The sequence below is a fragment of the Hypanus sabinus genome, chromosome 8 (assembly GCF_030144855.1).
Source record: "Hypanus sabinus isolate sHypSab1 chromosome 8, sHypSab1.hap1, whole genome shotgun sequence".
Classification (NCBI taxonomy): domain Eukaryota; kingdom Metazoa; phylum Chordata; class Chondrichthyes; order Myliobatiformes; family Dasyatidae; genus Hypanus; species Hypanus sabinus.
In genome coordinates, this window is record NC_082713.1 from 146,258,807 (window position 1) to 146,281,935 (window position 23,129).

A 23,129-nucleotide genomic window follows, 5' to 3' on the forward strand; every position below is an offset into this window, starting at 1 on the left:
ATTAAATAATATGCTATGAATGTGCCTGTCTGTTCTGGTGGAGTTTGATGTGTCACACCACCTTGACCTTCCTTAATAAAGAGAAGTGGCATTGGAAGACAGGTCAGTATGTTACTGATAGAATGATGAACTTGAGAAAAGTTTTATTTACTTCTGGCAGTGGAATGATGCCAAGGAGTTTAAGATTGATGAACGTTAGCACATTTGAACTGCGGACTCCCATTAGAAAGGGGTGAGATTCCATTTCAAACAAAGCTAAGCTGAAGGAGGGTAAACTATCAAGGAAAATCCACATTGATCAGAAATATCGGAAAAACATATTTTGTTGAAGCGTTTTCTTTGCACTTTCACCTACAAAATCATGTAACTGTCTTTGCATCCTGTACTTGTGCATTCTGAAGAGAAAACATATATAATTTTAGAATGCAGAATTTGGGGTGGAATCTGATGTGTAGGCATAAAGACAATGTGGGAAAATGCTAAACAATTAAAGGAACTACATAATGAAAAACTTTGGACAACCAGCACTTAATGAGCAGTGGTGCAAAGATATTATGCACAAATACTTTAAATATGAGTTACAGGGACTAAATTGTATATTATGATACAAATAAGAATTTGTACACTAATGAGTATGGGTAAGTATAACTGTGAAGACTTGTATAAGATTATAATTGCCAGTTCTAGAAGTTCTTTTTTTTTGTGGAACCTATTCTCAGGAAAATGGCATTATCTTAAAGAAATTATGTTGCAAGTATTTAAATTGTGATTAGTAGACTTAATTTAACAGTCCACAAGTTTAGGGAGTGGGACAATCTGTAAACCCTCAGATACCAGGAAAATAGTGGCTTCTTATTCAGCTGCAATCAGCTGTGGAGTTTATCATCAGATGCCTCTTCACTCCAGGCAAAAAAATCTTTTAGCTTCATTTAAGTGCAATTGGAGTCAATGCAATGTCAATTTACTAGATTGATCCCTGAGATGAAGGGGCTGTCCCCTAAGCAGATTCAGGGAAGATTGTCCTGTCTTCAGTGATTAAACAAACACAAAGTGAATTCATTGAGACACAGTGGATTCTGAAAAAAATTGTTAAGCTGAGTGTTGGGTCGCTGGGTCAGGCTGGAGAATCTGATACTCAAGCACATAGGCTCATAGTAAGGGATTGGTTAAAGTATTGGTTAAAGAGTGAAGTAAAGGTTTCATTTCACATAAATGCCTCTGGAGATGTTACAGATATTGTCGTCCTGCCAGCTCCTTCTTCCACTTTTAATCCATACTGGCAATTTGTACCCACACATTGGTCAATAATAAATGAAGAGATTCTTGTGAATTTGTGTTAATGGAAAAAGAATATAACCAACAATTGTCTAAACCTTCAGAGACAACCAAACACACACCTTATCAGGCCACTTTGCATATCTTGCATGTGGCAACATTCAGATTGATTTTATTTGTGTGTTGTTCCATGGGTGGCAAGGTGGAGATGCATCTCTACCAAGGGAGGTGTAAAGTATTCCTTCTCTCCATTAGCCTGCATTGTCACCCTTGAGGAAGGTGTAGCACCATCTTAGGCATGGGAGCAGGTGTTGGATGGTCATATGAACAGCTGGTGCATATCAAAAGTCTTGGTTATGTGACTACAGACGCCAGGCAATCTCTGATGAGGATTGATAATGGCTGGAGTCACCCATCTTGCAAAGACACTGCCCAGAAAAAGGCAATGGCAAAACACTTCAGCAGAAAAATTCGCCAAGAACATGATCATCTATGTCACACAACACGACACATAATGATGATGATATGGCAACTTTTTGAATGATAACACACAAGGCTAGACTCCATAGAACACTTCTAGCACTTTCAAACCAGGAATCCAGAAAGCAAGATTATTCTTAATACACCAAAATATAGACAAAGGGTAATTGCCATGTTCTAGACATCTCAAGACAGAAATACTAAAATTACTAGCTCTTTCAAGCAACTAGTAGAAACACAACACACTGAACAGAATTTCAGTGTTATTAACTTCTGTGATTTTAAGCATCTAAAAATTTTAGATGTTGGAGAAAATACCAAATCATTTGTTCTGCAATTGGTTTTATTCTTCACTGCTGCATTAAATCATTACAATAATCTTGTAAAACACTTCACCATTCCAGATGAATTTAAAGTAATTAACCCATTCTCAAAGGCCTAGTGATTATCTTTACATTTTGTTGACTTTAGGCAAGGTTGTAGGTGCAAACAAAAGGTCGATCTTCTGCACAATTGTTCTCATTCCATCTGCCTTCAATATCTGGAAGGAAAATAAAACTACAGCTGAGCTACAATAATCTTTCAGATTGCTTTTGACCATTGAATCATACTGATATCTGAAAAGGTTTGATTTTCCTGTATTTCACAGTATACATAAGCATTAGTTTATATTTTACATTTCAGATCAAAAGTTCCTATTTCCAAAAAGGAGCCCTTCAAAATTGACAAAAACTTCTTTTCATCACAGGAAGAAAATATGTCCATAGCTTAAATGTCATTTTAGCAGTGAAATAAATGGGACCTGTCTATAGATGGGGAAGGGAAAATTACTGTCTGACAACAAAAGTGGCCAAGAATAGAATCTTCCGAAAACTTTCAAATGGGCTGGAGAATATTTTATAGGAAGAATGACTAATATTGTAGATACAAGGTGACTATTCAGAGAAAGCATTTGTTTTAGATAAAGGTGTAGTTAATTGTTGCTGATTGGAAGGTGGAGCAAATGAGGCTTAAGAAAGTCATCTTCTGACTCAGGCTCCATCCTACAGAATCTATACTACCACTCTGCTCCCTCCCTAACCTCTATGTGATGGAACAACACCTTTGATTCAGGAAAGACAGCAGCATCTCCCACCTGCAACTAATCAGGGTTATCTATTTAAAAAGTATAAACGGTGCCATTCAGAATTGGAGTCTAGTAACAGTTGCAGATCGCCAATCCTACGGAATCCTCTCAGTCTTCCTCAATTGCACAACATACTCCTTTCCCCTCACGGGCTTTGATTTCCAGTCTATCACTCAGGTTGCCAGTCCCTGAGAACCCCAGCAAAGGGAGGTTTGTAATTAAATTCTCCAAGGACAAATGTTCTTCTGGAATAAATTCCCGTTCTGTTTACACAAGTGCTGTCCGAATGTTTCTAGAGTCTTCTATCTTAAGTTCCAATTTCCAGTAGCTATGGAATTTTGCCAGCTCTGCAGAGTACACACTCCAAACCTGAATATGCCTGCTCTCAGATGTGGGCAGACCTGCTGACATACAGTATGTTTGTGACTCTGAGAGTCTGTATCCTTTTGTAAGCTTGCGTTGCGTGGGTTAGTTACTGCCTTGGCAGAAGGAAAATGCACTTTCCACACCTGCAGTATATCAGTCTGAATCTGTAAATTAACTGTAAATCTGAATCAGTGTTATTGTAGTCAGTCGTCGATGTTATTGTACTGTTTCTGGGACTGATGAAGATTCACTAAACAGTGGTACTAGTCTCAAGCTGTGCCTCTAGATAAGCTGGCAGGTGTATTCCGAATGAATGAACGTGCCACCCTTGCATCAAAACTACTTAGGAATGCCTTTTGTGATTTTCTCTCTGAATAGTTCCTGTATCTATTTTATTCGTTGTGAGTGGTTGTGGGCAAGACACTACTTTCATTTCCAATGGACGGAGACAACCCATGCAATACGGCTGCATCTGAATCTCACTCCATTGTCGTACGTGAACCATTGTCTTTATTACTTTACTAGGGGGTGATTGATAAGTTCGTGGCCTAAGGTGGGAGTCAATTTTCGAAAACCTAGCACATTTATTTTTCAGCATAGTCCCCTCCTACATTTACACACTTAGTCCACCAGTCGTGGAGCATACGGATCCCTTCTTTGTAGAAGTCTGCATCTTGGACCTCCAGAAAGTGGTCCACAGCAGGGGTAATTGATAAGTTTGTAGCCTAAGGTAGAAGGAGATGAGTTATAAAGCTCTCATTACGTGCACATGCAATTCAACTCTTTGAGTGATTATGCAGAAAGTTTGAAGTTAATAACTTTTATGGTATTTCTGTTTCAGATCATTGAAAATTAAGCACCATCTGAGAAAATGGACAACGTTGGCCTTTGTGCAGTCATCCACAACCTTGGTCTCAAGGGCTTATCACCCAAGAAGATCCGCGAGGACATGATAGCAACATTAGGGGAGGATGAAAAATAAATGTGCTAGCATTTCTAGAATTGACTCCTTCTACCTTAGGCCACGAACTTATCAATCACCCCTCATAGTTTACCAGTCAGGTTCTCGAATGTATCTGGAATTAGTTTGGATGAAGGTGTCTTTGAAATGTGGTTTAAAGTGGTTACCTACCTGCAGAATTAAAGCTCACGCAGTTCTCATTTTCTTTTATGCTGTTGAGCTGGTCGTCACTCCATTTTGTAAAATCTAGTACAGATCCGTCACTCCACAGAAAAATCCCCTCCTATGTGGAAAAAAGCATATTGCTATTTGTATGAGCTTATTTTTGTGAAAAACTCACTCTGTTTATTTGAAATAATGATAACTTTTAATAAAGCACGGGGTTTACTATGCACATTGTAAGAAACTCTGAGATAACAGCATGCACAGTAATATTAGAGCTATAAGAAGCAGAAGGATTTTACCTCATAGCAGTCACTAAGTCCAATCCAAACCGTGGGTTGTGATGGGTCCTGTGCCTTAATCAGACTTTGAATGAATTGATTGTGTTCATTCCAATGGATGGAGGCCAGGTGGCCATTCGGCATGTATTGCCGGCACCTTAGCTACATGGAAGAGAAAAGAGCTTCAGGAGATATGCTTTCTTCCTCAGTTATCAAGCTCATTTCTGATCCTTAGCCTGTAATCAGTTTTTCTTTGGAGAAGATGCCAAGGATTGCCAATCCAGAAACACTGCCCATTGAGGGAAAAAAATCTAGACTAGACTAGAACAATTTTGATACATGAAAAGATGATGCATAAAAAGTTCAAAATAAAGGGAGATGGTAGAACAGTATTGACTTGAAGTTGGATTTGAACTTGTCTGGATGCTAATTTCAAATTCAATCCCGCAAAGAGATTATCAAAATGATTAAAAACGGGTGTGTGTTAATGCAGTTTCCACTTCACAAATTGCTGTGATTTGCATCTCACATGGGTCTTGGTGGGAGCAGGAACGTTGTGACATTATCTCCATTGTTTGTGGGTAACTCTAAGAGAGAAAAAAATCTATTTTTAAATCTCAAGGATAGGCAGACTCTTGAAACACACAGACTTCCAAGGAGGAGATGGAGCAGAGGGTTTACCCTGGAATAAGGCAGTTGTTGACTTTCAAGACCTTATAAAGTCAGGAGGAATTGACATATAGATTATAATCACTTTCAAATTCCCATCAGTGGCACAGATAATATTTATTTGATGTCTGGTAATCTTGAACTCCCTACCTATAAATGTAAGTATCCTTACCACTAAGATTGAAGTTGGTATAAAAGGCATACTACACTTCCTTTATAATGAGAATAATATCAGCACAATATTCTAAAAGAAAGAAAATGTAAATCACGTTTATTTACCTCTGCTTCTAACCAGGTTAGCTCCACCTGAGGGAAGAACTGATAACAGGATGATAAATACTTGTAATGAGTCCATCCAGGTAGACAGGGTTGCTTGTACTGCTGGATTGGTGATTCTGAATGAAATTTAGGCTTTGTGCCGCCATTAGGGTAAGAGTGTTCCTGGTTTTGTTTCATTGCAGAAAAACGTGGAAACACTTTTTCTTGGTGAAATGCAGCTGCCATCTCAGGGTGAGTTGCAGATAACCGATTGAATGGATGTATGGTTTTGGGATGGGTTCCTAATGATGGAGGATTACCACTAGAATGAGGGGCAGGATCCATTTTAGTACGTAGTGGAAGTTCCACAGCAGGATAAGGTGGCAGTTCCATTTCAGGAAAATGTGGATGTTCCAGTCCAGGATTGGGTAGCAAGTCCATTCCCATATACAGGAGAGGTTCTATTTTTGGATGCAATTGAGATTCCATTTTGGGATACAGCAGAGGTTCTATTTTTGGATGGACTGGTGGATCCAACCTAGGATAAACTGGACGTCCCACTCTGGAATATGAAGCATATTCCACAATACGATGAGGGGGCCATGATATTCTTTTATGATAAGGCATAAATCTTACTTCAGAGAAAAACTGCGATGACTCATGGGAACTGGGCAGAGATCCACCATCAGGATTTGGCTGAGGAGTTTTTTCAGGGTTTAACTGATGTTCCATTACAGAGTTGGATAGAGGTTTCACACGAGCATCTGCTGGAGACATCACTTTAAACTGAGTGTAAGGTACTGCCTCTGCGTAAAGTGGAGACTGCACTTCCAGATTAGGAAATTCTATTTCAAGATTTGTCAGACGTGCACCTTTGGCAGAATGTGGGGAGTCTGTTTCTGGAATAAATGGGGGATGCACTTTTGGATACGGTGGAAATTCCATTTTAATATAAGTTGATGATGGTATCTTAGAATAAGACTGAGGCTTTGCTTCAGGATTAGTTAAAAGTGCTGTTTCAGCAGAAGGTGGAGGCATTACTTCTGGATTAGGTGGCATAGTCACTTTGGAATAAGTTACAGAAATCTGTTCAGGAAGAGATGGGGGTATAATTTTGGCAGAACTCTGAACCGCTCCTGCAGGCACTGTTGAAGGCATCACTTGAAGTGAAGGTGGAAGCACTGTTTCAGGTGAAGGTACAGCTGCCACAAAGGCTGAAGGTGGAGTTGTCCCTTTGGGCAGAGATATCAGATTGACAGGTGGCAGAGGTGCTACTTCAGAGGAAGGAGGAGATGCCATATCTGGCGACAATGGAGGTGACTCTTCAGCTGTCGAGGTAGTTGTCCCATCAGTTGACCGTACAGGGGGCACCTTGGGCGATAATGCAGATGCTCTTTCAACTGATGATGAAGCCATCAGATCAGGCACTGTTGGAGGAGCCGCTTCAGATGAAGAGAGAGGTGCCATTGTAGGAGAAGAAGGAAATGCGGGTTCAGCAGGATGAAGAGGATCAAGGAGAGGTGTTGCATACAAGGGGGCAGATAGAACTTCAGTTTCTGGTGGAGGTGTCATTTTAGATGTGGCTTGAGTTTTTGCCAATGGTACTAGTGTGGGTTGAGGATGGACTAATTTAGGCATTATTTCAGGATCAGGCGTAGATTTCACGTCCAGAGATCTCTCTCCAGATGCAGAGAGAGTCGCCTCCTCGGTTAATGGTGGAACCACGCTGGTCGAAGCTGGACGTACCTCTTCAGGGGCTGGTAGTGGAGGTTCTTGAGGTGAAGGTGGAGATGGTACCGCAAGTAAAGATGGAGAGGATGATTCAGCTGAAGGATATGTCACATTAGATGATAATAATATCGTCACTTCAGGTGCAGGTGGCACACTGGGTGAGGGTGGCTGTGATACTTCAAGTGAAGAAGCTGATGGCACCCCAAGTGCAGGTGGAGATGACATTTCAGTTGAAGGTGGAGATGAGGATGGCAGATTGAGTGAAGATGGAGGTGATATGTCAGGTGAAAGAGTAGGTGGCATTTTGGGTGAAAATGGGGGTGATATGATGGATAAAGATGGAGGTGGTGGTAGGTTGGTTGAACTTGGAGCTGGCACATCCGGTGAAAACAGAAGTGATGATGGAGGTGATAGTTCAGGAGAAGGTGGGGTCACTGCAGCTGAAGGTGGTGATATATTGGGTGAAGAAGGAGAGGGTGATGAAGGGGGTACTTCAGATGATGGAAGAGGCAGCTCATGTGATAACGGGAGCATCTCAGGGGGCAGTTTTGCTGCTGCCAGAGGGGGCAATTTGGGCAAAGATGGAGAGGAAATTTCACCAGATGATGGAGGGGGCAGTTGGGTTGAAGATGGAGGGGGTAGTTCCGGTAATGGTGGAGAGGGTGGTGTTGGAAGAGGCAGTGCAGCTGTCGACAGAAGAGGCAGTTCAGATGATGACCAAGGGGTTGGTGAGGGTGATGATGACAGAAGGAGTGCTTCAGCTGTTGGAGGAGAAGAGGGTGAGGGTGGTGTAGGACGGGACAGTTCAGTTGCTGATGCAGGGAGTGGTGAGGCTGATGATGGAAGGGGCTGTTCAGTTGGTGATGGAGGAGTCAGTGAGGATGGTGAAGGAGGGGTTAGAGAAGTTGATGAAGGAGGAGCCGGTGAGGATGATGATGGAGGGGACGGTGAGAACCATGACGGAGGAGGCACTTCAGTTGCTGATGGAGAGGGCTGTGAATGCGTTGACGGAGGGTGCTGAGGGGATGTTGATGGACGGTGCAGCAAGTGTGATGAAGAACATGGTTCTTCATTTGGGGAAGGAGGAGACTGTGAAGGTGATGATAGAGGGGGCAGTGAAGGGGATGATAGAGGGGGCAGTGAGGGGGATGATAGGGGAGGCAATGAAGGGAATGATAAAGGGGGCAGTGAGGGAGATGACAGAGGGGGCAGTGAGGGTGATGTGAGAGGGGGCGGTGAGGGTGATGACAGAGGGGGAAGTGAGGGTGATGACGGAGGGGGAGTTGAGTGTGATGTGAGAAGGGGCGGTGAGGGTGATGCCAGAGGGGGAAGTGAGGGTGATGCCAGAGGGGGCGGTGAGGGTGACAATGCAGGAGTTGTTTTATCTGTTGATGGAGAGGCCTGTTTAGGTGCTGGTGCCACTTTAGGGAAAGCCTGAGGTGGTTCTTCGGATGGCAGTGATACTTGGTCAACTAAGAGTGGTTGAACGAGTTTAGAATTATGCGCTGCTTCCTTCTGAGGAGAAACTGGCACTTCCTCTGTAGATGAAGAAAGTAACTTCAGTTCGGAATAAAATGGAGGAATCATTTCATGGTATATGAATGGGTCTTCTCCAGCTTCAGGCTGAGATATGGCATCAGGATCGGAGGAAGGGCTTATTTTTGAAGAAGGGTAAGATGGTAATGCAGCATGGCCCCCTTGCCCTGCTTCAGCATCCTTAATAGGGCCAGTTTGATGATTAGTAAATGATTGCATCGTGGAGTTTGTCCCTTCTGGTGAAGGATTGGATTTCTTTACTTTCTCAGGAAAAGCTGGAGCTGTTTTTTCCAGATACGGTTGAGAGTAACTTTGTTTGACATCTGCATAATCATGATAGAGTACTGCTTCAGGATAAGGGTCTGATCCTGATTTGTGATATGGACGATGAACTCCATTATTATAATAAGGATTCACAAGTTTCTCATTTACAGGATATGCTCGCTGTATCATTTGTCGCTTCTTCAGCATGCCTGACAATTTTTGAATATCGAAAGCTGTGATTAAATAAAAAACAGGGCTGAAATTATCAAAAACTAAAATTCCCATAAATGCTGTCACCTCATACCGGTTTAAAACACATGCCTCATGTCCAATTTAATAAGAACTGAAATTATCTAATACAAGTGCACGCTGAATGTTAGCTGCAATGAACATTATAGAAGATGATTTAAATGTTTTAGTTAATCATGAATCAGTATTTATTTTATTTTCTTGAGATACAGTGCGGAGAAGGCCCTTCCGACCCTTCAAGGCACATCGCCCAACAAATCCCCAATTTAACCCTCGCCTAATCACAGGACAATTCAGAATGACCAATTAACCTACCGATCGGTATGTCTTTTGAATGTGGGAGGAAACCAGAACACCCTGAGGAAACCCAAGTAGTCACAGGATGAACGTACAAACTCCTTACAGACAGCAGCAGGAATTGAACCCTGTATTGTAAAGCATTGTGCTAACAACTACACTAATGTGTCACCTATTTATTTATTTATTGTTAGCATAATGCAGTCTTTAATAGTGTCTCTGAAATTTGGTTCATTTGACTGTTGAAAAGTACAGAACTATTCAGCTACCTTCAATGAAAAATGCTTAGATATTTACATAGAACAGTACAGCACAATACCGGCCCTTTGGCCTAAGATGTTGTGCTGTCCTTTTAATGGAGTCTGAGATCAATCTAACCCTTCCCTCCCACAGAGCCTTCCATTTTTCTCTCATCTGTATGCCTACCTAAGAGTCTCCTCTGTATCTGTCTCTACTGCCACCTTTGGCAGCACGTTCCAGCACTCACCACTTTCAATGTAAAAAACAACTATTTGAGACATCCCCTTATACTCTACTCCAATCACCTTAAAATCTTGCCCCCTCAAACCTCCCCCCGGGAAAAGAGCACTGGCTGTCCATCTATCTATGCCTCTTTTTATCTTGTCCAACTCTATCAAGTCACCTCTCATCTTCCTTCACTCCAAAGAGAAAAACCTTAACTTGCTCAACCTATCCCCATAAAACATGCTCTCTAATCCAGGCAGCATCCTGGTAAATCTCCGCTGCACCGTCTCTGATCCAGGCAGCATCCTGGTAAATCTCCTTGCACACGCACTAAAGCTTCCCCATCCTTCCTATAATGAGGTGACAAGAACTGAACATCTCTTGTCAACCATGGTTCCTTCACCCTGCATCCTTTCCTTACCTCAATTGAACAAATCTAGCCAGAACCCTATGCAAGTGCTCCCTAAACAACTTCCTCATTTTTGTTGTAGATTACCCAGAGAAGTTCCCATGAAGCTCCCAAGTTCCTGCCTAATAGTATTATAATTTGTCCTCCCCAAGTAAGTATTTTCCAATACTCTCTGCTCCGATCCCTGTCCAAGGTTATGCTAAAGGTCACAGAGTTGTGGTCACTGTCTCTGAAGTACTCACAATCAGAGAGATTTGTCATTTGGCCAGTTCAACGCCTAGTATCCTCTCCTCTAGTTGGCCCATCTATGTATCGTGTCAGGAATCCTACCTGGCCATATCTAACAAATTCTACCCTATCTAAACCTTTTGCACTAAAGAGGAGCCTATCAATATCAGGGAAGTTGAAATCACGCATAATAGCAGAAAGTGGTCACATACAATCAGCTTGCCAATCTGTCCCTTAGCGATACTGTTGTTATTGGGCAGGGTGTTGGGGCGGTGGGGGGGGGGGGGGGGGGGGTTCTGTCGGATACTCCAAACAGAGTGATTGCTTCCTGCCTGTTTCTGAGCTCTACCCAGACTGACTCAGTATACAATCCCTCCATGACGTCCTCTCTTTCTGCAGCTGCGATACTGAATCCATAATTAGCAAAGCCACTCGCCCAATCTTTTACCTCCCTCCTTGTCCCTTTTGAAACATCCAAACCACAAAACATCCAGCAGCCTATTTCTGCCCTTGTGACAGCCAAGACCCTGTAATAGCCACAACATTGTGGTTTAACATACTGATCCATGGTCTAAGTTTGTTTGTACTTCCATTAGTTGTTAAAATTTACTTAAATTGAAGTTCTTCAATTAAATTAATTCAAAATAGTGTTCCCTTTTCGCTCTTGAATTTAATATACCACTGTAACTTCATAGTTATATGGAATGGAAGCAGGCCAATGCACCCAACTCAGCTATGTCAACCAGGTCTCATTTTTTAAGTCCTTCTCCCTCACATTAAACCTATGCCTCTAGCCCCTCATACATGGGGGCTATTTGCTTTGTAAAATTGCAAAGTGGAATTTCCATTAGTTATGCTGAGAAACCTGTTCTTGAATTCTATCAGATTGGATGTCACAGGAGCTGTGATTCCACACATATGAATCTTAATTGCAGGGTTGTGGGGAGGAATTAATTAGGTTACATTTGTTTATTGTGTTTCATTCAAAGTTTTAAATATAAAATGAAAGTATTTAGAGCTATGTATTTAGTGCCAAGATTATAATGAACCATCGAGGTTCTTGACCAAGCATTGGAGAGTTGGTGAATAGTGATCAAGTGCCATTCGATAGCACTATTGATCTATGTTGTCGCAGTTGTTGGTGAAATGGTAAGGGTGATTTGAGCTGCTTTGAGCAGCCTTTTAAGTATACAGTCCTCATGCTGGCCCCTGTGAGGATAAACTCAAATGATACTACCTGGGCTTCACTTCTGGCAGAGAGACCTCTACATTTCAAGGACCCACAAGTTAAGAATGAATCAGTTTTAGCTTTAACGTAGAGATAGACTGTTTGAAAGCGTCTGACATTTGGCATACAAAATGTGGAACCTGAACCGGAAACAAGAAGGGAAAAAGAAAAAAGAGGAGGAATTCCAATTTGCACTGGCCTTCTTTATCCTCATCATCTCTGTTATGGTTTGATCAAAGAGACAAAGTGTGCAGAGAATCTTAGACACTTCCCTTGTGTGGAGTTAGATGGTGATTTTGCCTGCACAAACAATACTCGTGACAGACGTGAAGAAATGAAAGTAAACATTATGGTAAAATTCACATAAAAGATGTGAAAGTACTGAATATACCGGCATTAGAAAAAAGAAAAGGGTGTATACTGGTTCACTGTTGGGAGAGTTTTGCAGAAAGCAGGAAGTTATTGAGAATAATGAGGCTGTAGTTAGTCTGGATGTAGAAAGTGGTAAGGGAGCAACATTGCTGCTAATATAGCCATTTCCCTGGCTTCTGTACACAACCAGGTCTTTCTTGTTCAGCAGCTTAATCAGGCTCCCTATAAGAATAATTTTTTTTTAAAAATTATATATTTTAAGATACAGCGCACACAGGCCCTTCCTGGCAATAACACTTAGATTTAACCTCAGCCAAGGGTGCAATGAACCAGAGAAAGTTAATATACTGGAGTGAAAGTATGAAGGAAATGAAGATCATGGTCAGACAGCATGCAAGAGTAGGCTATTTCCCCTCGGACTTACTCTACTATTCAATATGAACTTGGCTAATCTGACTGTAAGCTCAACCTCTCTTTACTACCCCCCTTTCGTTATTAAAAATACTTTTTCCCTGCCTTAAAATTTTCAGATGCTGCCTGTATCACCATTGGAAGGGGTTCCAAATACAAACAACATGTTGAAGAATATATATTTTTTTAAAAATTGCCTCAAATCAGCCTAAGTGAGTGACCTCTTACTTTTAAACAGCAAGTTCTAGTTCCCCCACAAGAACAAAGATCCTCTCCACATATACCTGTGGAGACGTTTCAGAATCTGTTATACTCCAGTCTAATTCTCTTACTCGTGTATGTTCTGGTGGATACAAATCTAACCTGTCCAGCCTTTGGAAGCAAAAAACAATAGCAGCATAGTGGATCAAAAGTGGGTGCTAAATGTAGCGTGCCACTAGTGTTGAATTCTTATTAGTATGTCAACATACCATCAATCCCAGATAGATGTCAGGAGAGAAAATACTGAAATTATGTGGCTTTAAAAACAAATTGGTATTCTAATTGAATGCCCAAGAGCAACTACTAATCTTAATTTTACTGCATTATGATAAATTACAACAGAATACAAGTGGTTGTATATATCTCATCATATATCTAAAGTAAACTCACATATTTATTAACCTACAATGGAGAGGAGGGAGATGAGAGGTGACTTGCTGGAGGTGTACAGGATAATAACAGGCATGGTTAGAGTGCACAGGAAGACTTTTTCTTAGGGGAAAAATGGCAAATACGAGGGGGCATAACTTTATGGTGTTTGGAGAAAAGTATAGGAGGGATGTCAGGGGTAGCTTTTTTATACAGAGAGTGGTAAGAGACTTTTAAGATACTCTTAGATAGGCACATGAATGAAAGATAAAAGGAGGTCTATGCTGGAGGGAAGTGTAAGATTAATCTTACAGTAGGTTAAATGGTTGGCACAACATCATGGGCTGAAAGACCTGTTCTATGCTGTACTGCCCTATGTTCTACACCCTAAATAGATTTCCATCAACATGTTTTCATTAGTGGTTTTCTAGAAAGCTAGATGATAATAACGTTTCTGTAATATTGGCTGCTAACATCTGTCAAAACTAATTAGCTGTGAGCATGGCTGGAATAAATGGGGGAAACTGGTAGATATGTCGTATTTGGATCTTCAGGTCTTGAGGTAAGAAGGTTACAGAAAACAAATGGAGGTAGTTTACTGACATGGATGGAGAATTAGTTATCAGACAGAAAGCAAGGAGCGGAAATCAACAGATGTTCCTCAGGTTTGCTGTGACTAGCTGGTTACCACAAAGGGCAGGACTATGGTCTCATTTATTCACAATTCATGTCAACAATTGTGTGAACGGACTAAATGTAGTGTTTCCAATTTTGCTGCTGACTTAAAACTAGATGGTATTGTAAGTAGGGAGGAGAATGTAAAGAAGCATCAAAGTACTAAGGACTCTGAGTAAGTGACCAAGAACGAGGTAAATACAATGCAAGGTAGAAAGTCAAAGCAGAGAAACAATATACAGTAGACTCTGCTTAATCGGACCTTTAGTTAATCAAGACATCTGTTTATTTGGGACAACGCTTAAAGAACAAAAACTAATCAAAAAAATAATGGGGATTCCCTTTGTTTATTTGGGATACTATGCTGCTCAATTGCTGTTGAATAGTTTATAACCAGCATCAGGCGCATGCACTTGTCTGGCTGTTAGACACTACATAATGCTTCGAGCGAACAGTTTTAAAATAGTGTTAGTTGCATATGCTTGTTTTCAAAAAGCAGTGATTTTTGTCACTGACAGTTGACAGGAAATAAGCAGTAAGACAATTCAGAACTGTTTTGCTCACTGTGGTTTCAAGCATTTCAGCTTGGAGATGCCAGGAATGGTCAGGAGTGAAAATGAAACGATTTCACTACTTCAACCGGTTAGGAACTATGAAGAATCTGAAGGTATTGACAATCATCTTGAATGTCATAGTTAAAATGAAGATTTAAAGTTTGCAATCATTGATACCACTATATGAAGATAATCCATTATCTACAGGAGGGGTCTGCACTGAATTTGATCATTTACAGTAAATCAAAAGAACATGGCAACATAAACTGAATTTCTCTATCGATAACCATTAGGAACTAATACACAGTTTTACAGTACTGCAGTAGTACTGATAGTTTACTAAATTGTTCAGTACTTCTGTTAAATACATAATTTTTACTCAGTTAAATGGTAGTTTGTCATTTTTATATACTTTTAATTATTTCCATAAAACTTCAGTTAATTGAGGCAGCTGCTTAATTGGGTCCCAATGTGTCCCAATTAAACAGAGTCCACTGTATTTTAAATAATGGGCGACTAAGGAAAGTTACTGTTCAAAGTCACTGAAAGCCAAGGTGCAAATGCAATGAGCGAATAGGAAAACGAATGGCACCTTAGCTTTTATTATGAGAAGATGTTGCTTCAGGAGTAAAGATGCCTTACTGAAGTTATAATGGGTTTCAAAGGGACTGCACCTGGCGTACTATGCATTGTTTGGTCTCTTTACCTAGAAAAAAATGTGTTTGCTACAGAGGGATTGCAGCAATGATACGAACAATCAAAACAGTCTCTTATAATTTTACTCTGGAATCTACTCCTGTACAGACAGATCCTGCATCCACATCTTCATCAAAGTCATTATATTGAGAAATGCGTTCTCAAATGTCACTGTAATTACCTGCAGCATCAATCAAGAGCCTTCCGCTTATCAGAAAAACGATCCTCAATATCATGTTTGTATCACAAACCTCTTTTCCTGCAAACTGAAAGGAAAAACAAAACTTTACATTGGTAAGTTAAAAATAATTAAAGACATTCCAGATCTGTACCAATATCGTTTCTCCAGTCGACAGAGAGATAGTTTACATTAGTAATGATATACATCAGATCTAAGCCACATTTGAAAGTACAGAAATCTGATATAATTGGTAGATCAGCACTGATCATAAAATAACTACCAGCCAGCTATTTGTACCTTACTAGAACTGAGAGAAAGAAGATGTGGAGCTGGTGGACTCTCTGCAGTGGAGTGGTGTAAATGGAGTGAACCATGGCTATTGCAATACTTACTATAGTATGTTTCCCAAACGTTTTAGTCAGATCATTAATCAGCAAGTGTTCCAAGTGAGATCAAGGAGAAAGCTCCATTTCTGGTAACAAGAAACTTGGAACTAGATCTTAAACAAAGGGGCAGGAAGGTCCAACAATTGCTTTTAAATCAACTCTCTCTGTAGGGTCACCTGTCCTATTTGCCATCAGCAGCTCATTAACACTTAAATAGCCTTGGTGAACAGTATCTCAGAACAAACTGTTTTTTTTTAATGCGGAAGCCATAGAAAAGCACAACACGAAACAAAGTAAGGTAACTATTAACTATAATGTCAGTGTACCTTGATTTTATTTTCTTCGTGTCTTCAGTTGTTTTCTTAAATTCACAGAAAAATACATTTGAATGTTGTCCAAATTGCTATAGGAAATCAGGTCCAAAACAACTGCCAACAAGAAACAGATAAGCCCAAATACACTACAAACCACATTAAACCTCAGAAAATGAAAAACAGTTAGGTTAAAAGAGTGAAATCAATTGTTGATGTTGAAACAAATGTGTTGAGTTGGTTAGATCTTTGGTGGCTAGTGTTGGTGAAAATGAAAACTAGAAAACAGTGACCCTTGCCTTTGGTTTGAAGACTTTTTGTTAGTAAGAATTAAAACAGGATAAGGGATATATATGGCTATAAGACCAAGAGATCTAGGAGTAGAATTAGCCCAATTGGCCCATTGGGTCTGCTCCACCATTTCACCATGGCTGGTGTAAATTTCCTCTCAGCCTCAATGTCCTGCCTTACCCCCACCCCACTCCAACTGCTGGGAGGCTGCATTCTCAGCCTGTGTACTTGCCCTAGATGTTTGTGCGGAGAATATTGAGACGATAGGGATAACAATGCTTAAGCCCTGACCAGGTATGATGCCAGAGGTTTAGCTGACAGATCTGATATGTCAGAATAAAAAGGTTCATCTTACAATATATAAAAGCCAGTAACATCCTGAATTTCTGACTGTAAGACCACAGGAGTGATAAAGTGGTTGCTTTTACATTTTGTTTGTGCTTCTCACCTCCGCAGTGGATGAAAATCAAGGGCACCTTCTATAGGTGCAATAGAATATCTCTCCATTGACTGAAAAAAATAAGGGCCTAGGAATTGTTCATTGGAAGGGGGCATTAAATCAAGGATGTGAAGTGGGATTGGAGTACAAGAATGGTTGCCAGTATTGTGTTTGGTTATTTGCGGTAAGACTTTATTGCTAAATAGGCCCAAGCCACAGTACACAATTCAACACAGCTGTGATTACAAAGGCCTTTCCTCCAGAAGAGCTCATGTAGGTCCCGGGTCCTGACTGATGTGTCAAAGGACTGAGAGGGTCAGACCTTCACTTGAGCAAGTGATTGGCACTTACAGGATGATATTACTGTCATTTGCAAGGCAGGGGCTTGTTGGCGATTAGAAAGTAGGGTGACATACAGAGGCAGCAAGCCAAATAGCTCTGATTGGTTAGGGTGTCCGGAACACCTGACATAGAAGCAGAACTAGCCCATTCAATCCTGCCCACACACCACCATTGAATTAACTTCCCTTCGAAGGACGTACTATGCAATCTGGCACTTTTGCTACCTCCTGGGGTATTGTAGCTACGGTCGGGATGGCAATCTCTTGCATGGATGCTGATTTGACGCCTGTTAGCAGAAGACGAACCTGTGGCTGGCTCCATTACTCTGCACTGATTGAAGTATTGAGCAAGATTAAAATCGTGGAGGACGAGAGCAGGAAAGGAATAGGGCTTCAGCACCGTTAGCCTGCATTGACCGATTTTAGTATCGAAAATCTGCCAGTCTCTGTCCTGAATTTAGTCAGAAACTGAACCCCCACAGGCTTAAAAGACTGAAGTGTCCAGAGATTCATTACCTCTTTATTTCAAATAATCTCCATCTTGAATGGTTGACCTCTTATTTTTGAGGCTGGCTTTAGACCCCCACTTTAGGCAGGCATCAAATCCTCATTTGCCTTGCAGAGCTGCAAAGGAATGCATCTTTTATTGAGATACCTCAAAAGGGGTCGATGTGTTGGGTATACGGTATCTAAGCACCAACTCATCAGTCTCAGATTTGGTTGGCCAGATTGCCCTTAAGGCATGGCTCTTTTATGCTCCGCATTCCCTGCAAAGTCCTGCTTCTGCAAGAGTTGCCCTTGCTGTTTGCAAGCATGCACAACCAAATGTTACTAAAGTGACAATTAAACATGCATGGTTCTCTGTTGCACATTGCAGCATATCTCTGAGTGCTTACATGCAATAACAGGAACTCAAGAAGACTGGAGCAAGAATAGGCCATATTAACCATATAACAATATAACAATTACAGCAAGGAAACAGGCCATCTCAACCCTTCTAGTCCGTGTCGAACGCTTACTCTCACCTAGTCCCACCGATCTGCACTCAGCCCATAACCCTCCATTCCTTTCCTGTCCATATACCTATCCAATTTTTTTTTAAATGACAAAATCCAACCTGCTTCTACCACTTCTACTGGAAGCTCATACCACACAGCTACCACTCTCTGTGTAAAGAAGTTCCCCCTTGTGTTACCCCTAAACTTTTGCCCCTTAACTCTCAACTCATGTCCTCTTGTTTGAATCTCTCCTACTCTCAATGGAATAAGCCTATCCACGTCAACTCTATCTACCCCCCTCATAATTTCAAATACCTCTATCAAGTCCCCCCTCAACCTTCTATGCTCTAAAGAATAAAGACCTAACTTGTTCAACCTTTCCCTGTAACTTAGGTGCTGAAACCCAGGTAATATTCTAGTAAATCTCCTCTGTACTCTCTCTATTTTGTTGACATCTTTCCTATAATTTGGTGACCAGAACTGTACACAATACTCCAAATTTGGCCTCACCAATCCTTGTACAATTTTAACATTACATCCCAACTCCTATACTCAATGCTCTGATTTATAAAGGCCAGCATACTAAAAGCTTTCTTCACCACCCTATCCAAAAGAGATTCCACCTTTAGGGACCAATGCATCATTATTCCTAGATCACTCTGTTCTACTGCATTCCTCAATGCACTACAATTTACTATGTCTGTCCTATTTTGATTATGCCTACCAAAATGTAGCACCTCACACTTATCAGCATTAAACTCCATCTGCCATCTTTCAGCCCACTCTTCTAACTGGCCTAAATCTCTCTGCAAGCTTTGAAATCAAATTTCATTTTCCACAACGCCACCTATCTTAGTATCATCTTAGTATTGTCCCTCAAACCAGCCCAACATTTAATATAATGGTTCATCCATTCTAGGCCTCAACTCCCTTCCTTGCCACTCCCACCTAAAACTCATTTCACCAATCTTTCAAAAACGTATCTACCTTCTATTTAAATAGCCCAGCGATCTAACTCTGGATGAGAAAGTCACAAGATGCAACACCTTGGTTTTCTTCACATATGAGGTTTATATGGCTGTTCCCTCATTTGCAGGTATGAACTTTTGCACCAGTTTCTCACATTAGTGGAAACATTTCAACATTTATCTAATCATACCATTTAGGATTCTACTTGCTTCAACAAGATCACTCTCTGCTGTTACAGATGGAGATGGTGATGGACTTTAGGAATACTAAGTCTGCATTACTCCCTGATACTATTGCTGGTGAGGACACACAGGTACCTGGCGGTGCACTTGGAGGACAGAATTGAGTGGAACAGTGTTACGTACCCCGTAACTGGGTCACTTACCAGCAATGATAGAGAGGTCCGTTGAAGTCTGATGGTACTATTTTTAACAGTATTTATTGCTAAAAATACACAAAAATAATATCAATGCAAACATACAGATAATATACGTTGTCAATACTAAATCTAAAAGCACGGGTATAATAATAATCATTAAGAAATAGCTCTGTCGTTGTCTAGGGGATAATGTATTGTCCGATGGAAATATAAAAGTCACTTTAGTTCATTCAAGCTGCAGCTTTTGGTTGGAGAGAGAGAGAGACGAAGGTTTAGAACTTGCCCGGCTTCCGTTTTATGATGTCGATCCTTCGAAATGGCTTTGGTGGTGATCTCTTCTTTAGCTTAGCTGCCTTCCGTGGTAGGACCTCTATCCCGGGGCAACGGGAAAGGACACATGTGGGCCCTCCACTGGCTGTCGCTATTAAACGCTGTCATGGGACTTATAGTGTTTCTCCTGGTGCATGTGTCAAGGGCTGTTCCTCAGACCCCCTTTTATCCTGACTCACAGGGTCTCAGATGTCAATCAGGGTGGAATGATGCCATCCCCCAACCAGCCCACATTGCCTGAGGGTTCCATGAAGTACAGTATTCAATACACAACTCCGTCTCCAAGAGACAATGACCTGTTCCGTGGCTTTGTATCGCTGGGGCCAGGACATTCCAAACGTCTCTCTCTCATTTCCTGGGTCTCCTGCCCTGACTTAACAGCGATCTTGCGATTCTCAAAAAGGAGGGGAGGGGGACACAGGTGTAACACCCCCTTTCTTCAACGTGTTTTTTACCATCGGAAAAAAACGAAGTAATACAGAGTCTTACAGGATTTTAGAATCTAACACCATACAAAAGTTTTTTTTCTCTACAGGGTAATACAGTTATACATTCAATTCAGTACCTAGATGGTTACCGATTACATTGGCACTTCCTTTGATATCTTAACATCGTGTACCTTACTAAAGTCTTGTAGCATCAGACTCCACCTATTTAATAACCACCTATTTGTAGGTCTTATTTTTCTTTAGCCAACAAAAACTAAAGAGTTGTGATCTTAGCTTACATGTATACTACAAAAGTTCATGCAAATACTAATCTTTATGTTGCTTTCAAACTTAACAGGCAGGCTTCCATGGGGGTTGTCTTTTATTATTCACATGCTTTGTCAAAATCCCTTAAAACCAGCTTTTGCTATTTAAAAATGGCGTCCCATTAACCCTCGCCTCTTTTCCGGTTAATTTCCACGTGGGGAGCTTGTGCACCCTGGCGAAATAGGCTTTCGTCTGCTCCTTCCATAGGAGTTATTTTATCAACAATGTGTTCCAAACTTAGACCATCTTCCGAATTTCCACCCAATTCTTTAATTTTACACAAGTTGCTAGTTTCCTCTTCAGGACCCTTCAGGCTATTAGTTCTCAGTTTAAACTCTTTGTTCAAACAGCATTTCAAATTCTGCCTTTTCGCACCACACTCTGGAATAACAATAGCGTGTGGGGCCCCGTTACCTTCCAACTCAACCTGTAATTGATTCACAGGCTTTCTGGTACCAAGCCATTGTCTCTGTAGCCGGGTTGTTGCTTCTGATATCAGTCCAGCCTTTAAATTTTCTTCATTCAATTTGGGAACTACATATTTCCCTTTTCCTTCAATAATAATATTCATCGCACCACCTTTGATCTCCTCACTAACTTTTAACGCACCTTCGAGCACAAACACCTGGGAACTCTCAGTTCCCACTATTACCAAGGTTAACCCTTTCTTCACTGAAACAAGTCCATCTGACCCACAAGGACTGCATTCCTTTTCAACTGAATCAAATACCTCAGACTTTTTCTGAGCTCCATTACTAGGTTCAGTACCACGTGCATCCCCATCTTGGACACACTCAAACGGGACATTTGCCTCTTCCAGGCTTTCAATACCCGTACCCGGTCCAAATTCTAAATTCCCCTGATTCTCCCAGCTACTCTCTGGGCAACTCCCTTCCAGAGTAAACTCACCCCCGTGGGCTGAAACAACCTCATCAGCCAACCCAGCAGATTTCTTCAAAGTAAGGGCACCCTTTTCCTCTAGGACTGCCCTCATTTCATTATCGGAGACAACTTTAGAATTTTTCACTTCTTCAAACAGTTCTGCCAAACCAGACAGATCAACCATGTCCAACCCTGGACCTTTTAACAGCTTTATCTGTTTCTCATTATTTTGTGCCTCTAGAACTTTTCTCCTCGCTAAGGGTAGGTCTACCTCCTCTCCCTTACTCTCTTTCACTTTCCTGTTCTCCGTTTTCCCACCCTCTTGGTACAGGGTCGGTAAAAACGTCTTGGCCAAATCGATACTGGCCTGATTTAAACTGCTCTCTGTCTCAGCTGCCTTTCTCGACGTGCTGCGAGTGATCACGCATGCGGGATAGATCTTGGAATCTGGGGGCGGGGCCGCAACACTCACCGGCCGGCTCGTCAGCGTCATTGCTGACCAAACCTTACCACCGGCTAAATCGTTACCGAGAAGGACGTTCGTGTCAGTTCTCAGGAATTCTGATTGCACCCCCATTTCAACTGGTCCAGATACCAGCTCACAATCCATAATGATCCTATGCAAGGGCACCATTTCCGTCCCTTTTCCTATTCCTTTCACAGCTACCATTCCTGTCTTGCGACCAAAATCTAGTTCCTTACTGCTGATCAATGACAGCTCAGCCCCCGGGTCTCTCCAGATCCGTACTGGAACTGACGTGTCTCCCTCCCTCACAGACACGGTTCCGTTTGACAGACAAGTCTCAGACCCTTCTCGTACTCTGTCTACCCGGGGCTCTCTTGTCGATTTACTGATTACCACGGCACATCTGATAGGGACCGCTGCTTTCCCTTTTCCTGTCTCTTTCCTCGGAGCAAAGCACCTAGATGCAATATGCCCCCCCTTTCCACAATTAAAACAGGTCAAGCCCGGAAATCTCTGGCCATCTGGCCTTTCCCCCTCAATCTTACCACTAGCTCCCAGCGGGACCTCTGCCTCAGCCGGCGGGCTTTCTCGATCGTTCCCATGGTCTCTCTGGGAACTTTTATTCGAGGAAAACTTTGTCTTGTGGGTTAGGGCATATTCATCTGCGAACCTGGCAAATTCAGAGATGGACTTATTCGGCTTCTCATTCAAATACATCCGGATATCCTCCGAAGCACAACCTTTAAATTCCTCAATCAGAATTAACTCCCTGAGATGCCAATAATCCTCTTCCACTATTTCTGCTGTACACCAACGATCCAAGAGCACACCCTTCTCATAGGCAAACAAGGTATATGTCTGATTCCACCCTTTCTTTAAATTTCTGAACTTTTGTCTATACGCTTCAGGTACCAATTCATAACTCCGGAGAACGGCCGCTTTTATTTTGTCATAACTCTCCGCCTCTTCCTCCTCCATGGACAAGGCCGTATATGCTCATTGTGCCTTCCCTTTTAACACACTTTGTAACAACGCCACCCACTGCTCTTTGGGCCACTTCTGATTCACTGCCTCCTTT

The 23,129-nt window shown here is 41.6% G+C and overlaps 1 protein-coding gene across 1 annotated transcript; it reads right to left on the reverse strand.

Annotated features, from left to right (window-relative positions):
- Window positions 1-2,116: 2,116 nt before the first annotated feature.
- Window positions 2,117-23,029, reverse strand: LOC132397683 (mucin-2-like). Its single transcript, XM_059976452.1, has 6 exons — window positions 22,964-23,029; window positions 15,505-15,589; window positions 5,600-9,342; window positions 4,673-4,813; window positions 4,380-4,491; window positions 2,117-2,296 (listed from the first exon to the last, which is right to left on the reverse strand). Exons 1-6 carry the CDS (start codon window positions 23,027-23,029, stop codon window positions 2,223-2,225), a joined length of 4,221 nt encoding a protein of 1,406 aa, XP_059832435.1. The 3' UTR covers window positions 2,117-2,222.
- Between the last annotated feature and the right edge of the window lie 100 nt (window positions 23,030-23,129).

Bases quoted from the DNA above. Each gene is read 5' to 3' on its own strand.
- LOC132397683 (XM_059976452.1), bottom strand. From the start codon at position 23,029: ATGGAGGAGGAAGAGGCGGAGAGTTATGACAAAATAAAAGCGGCCGTT. The intron at 15,590-22,963 runs GTACCTGAAGCG...TTTTCCTTTCAG, and splicing joins TTCTCCGGAGTTATGAATTG to TTTGCAGGAAAAGAGGTTTG. The intron at 4,814-5,599 runs GTAAATAAACGT...TCTTCCATGTAG, and splicing joins TAACCTGGTTAGAAGCAGAG to CTAAGGTGCCGGCAATACAT.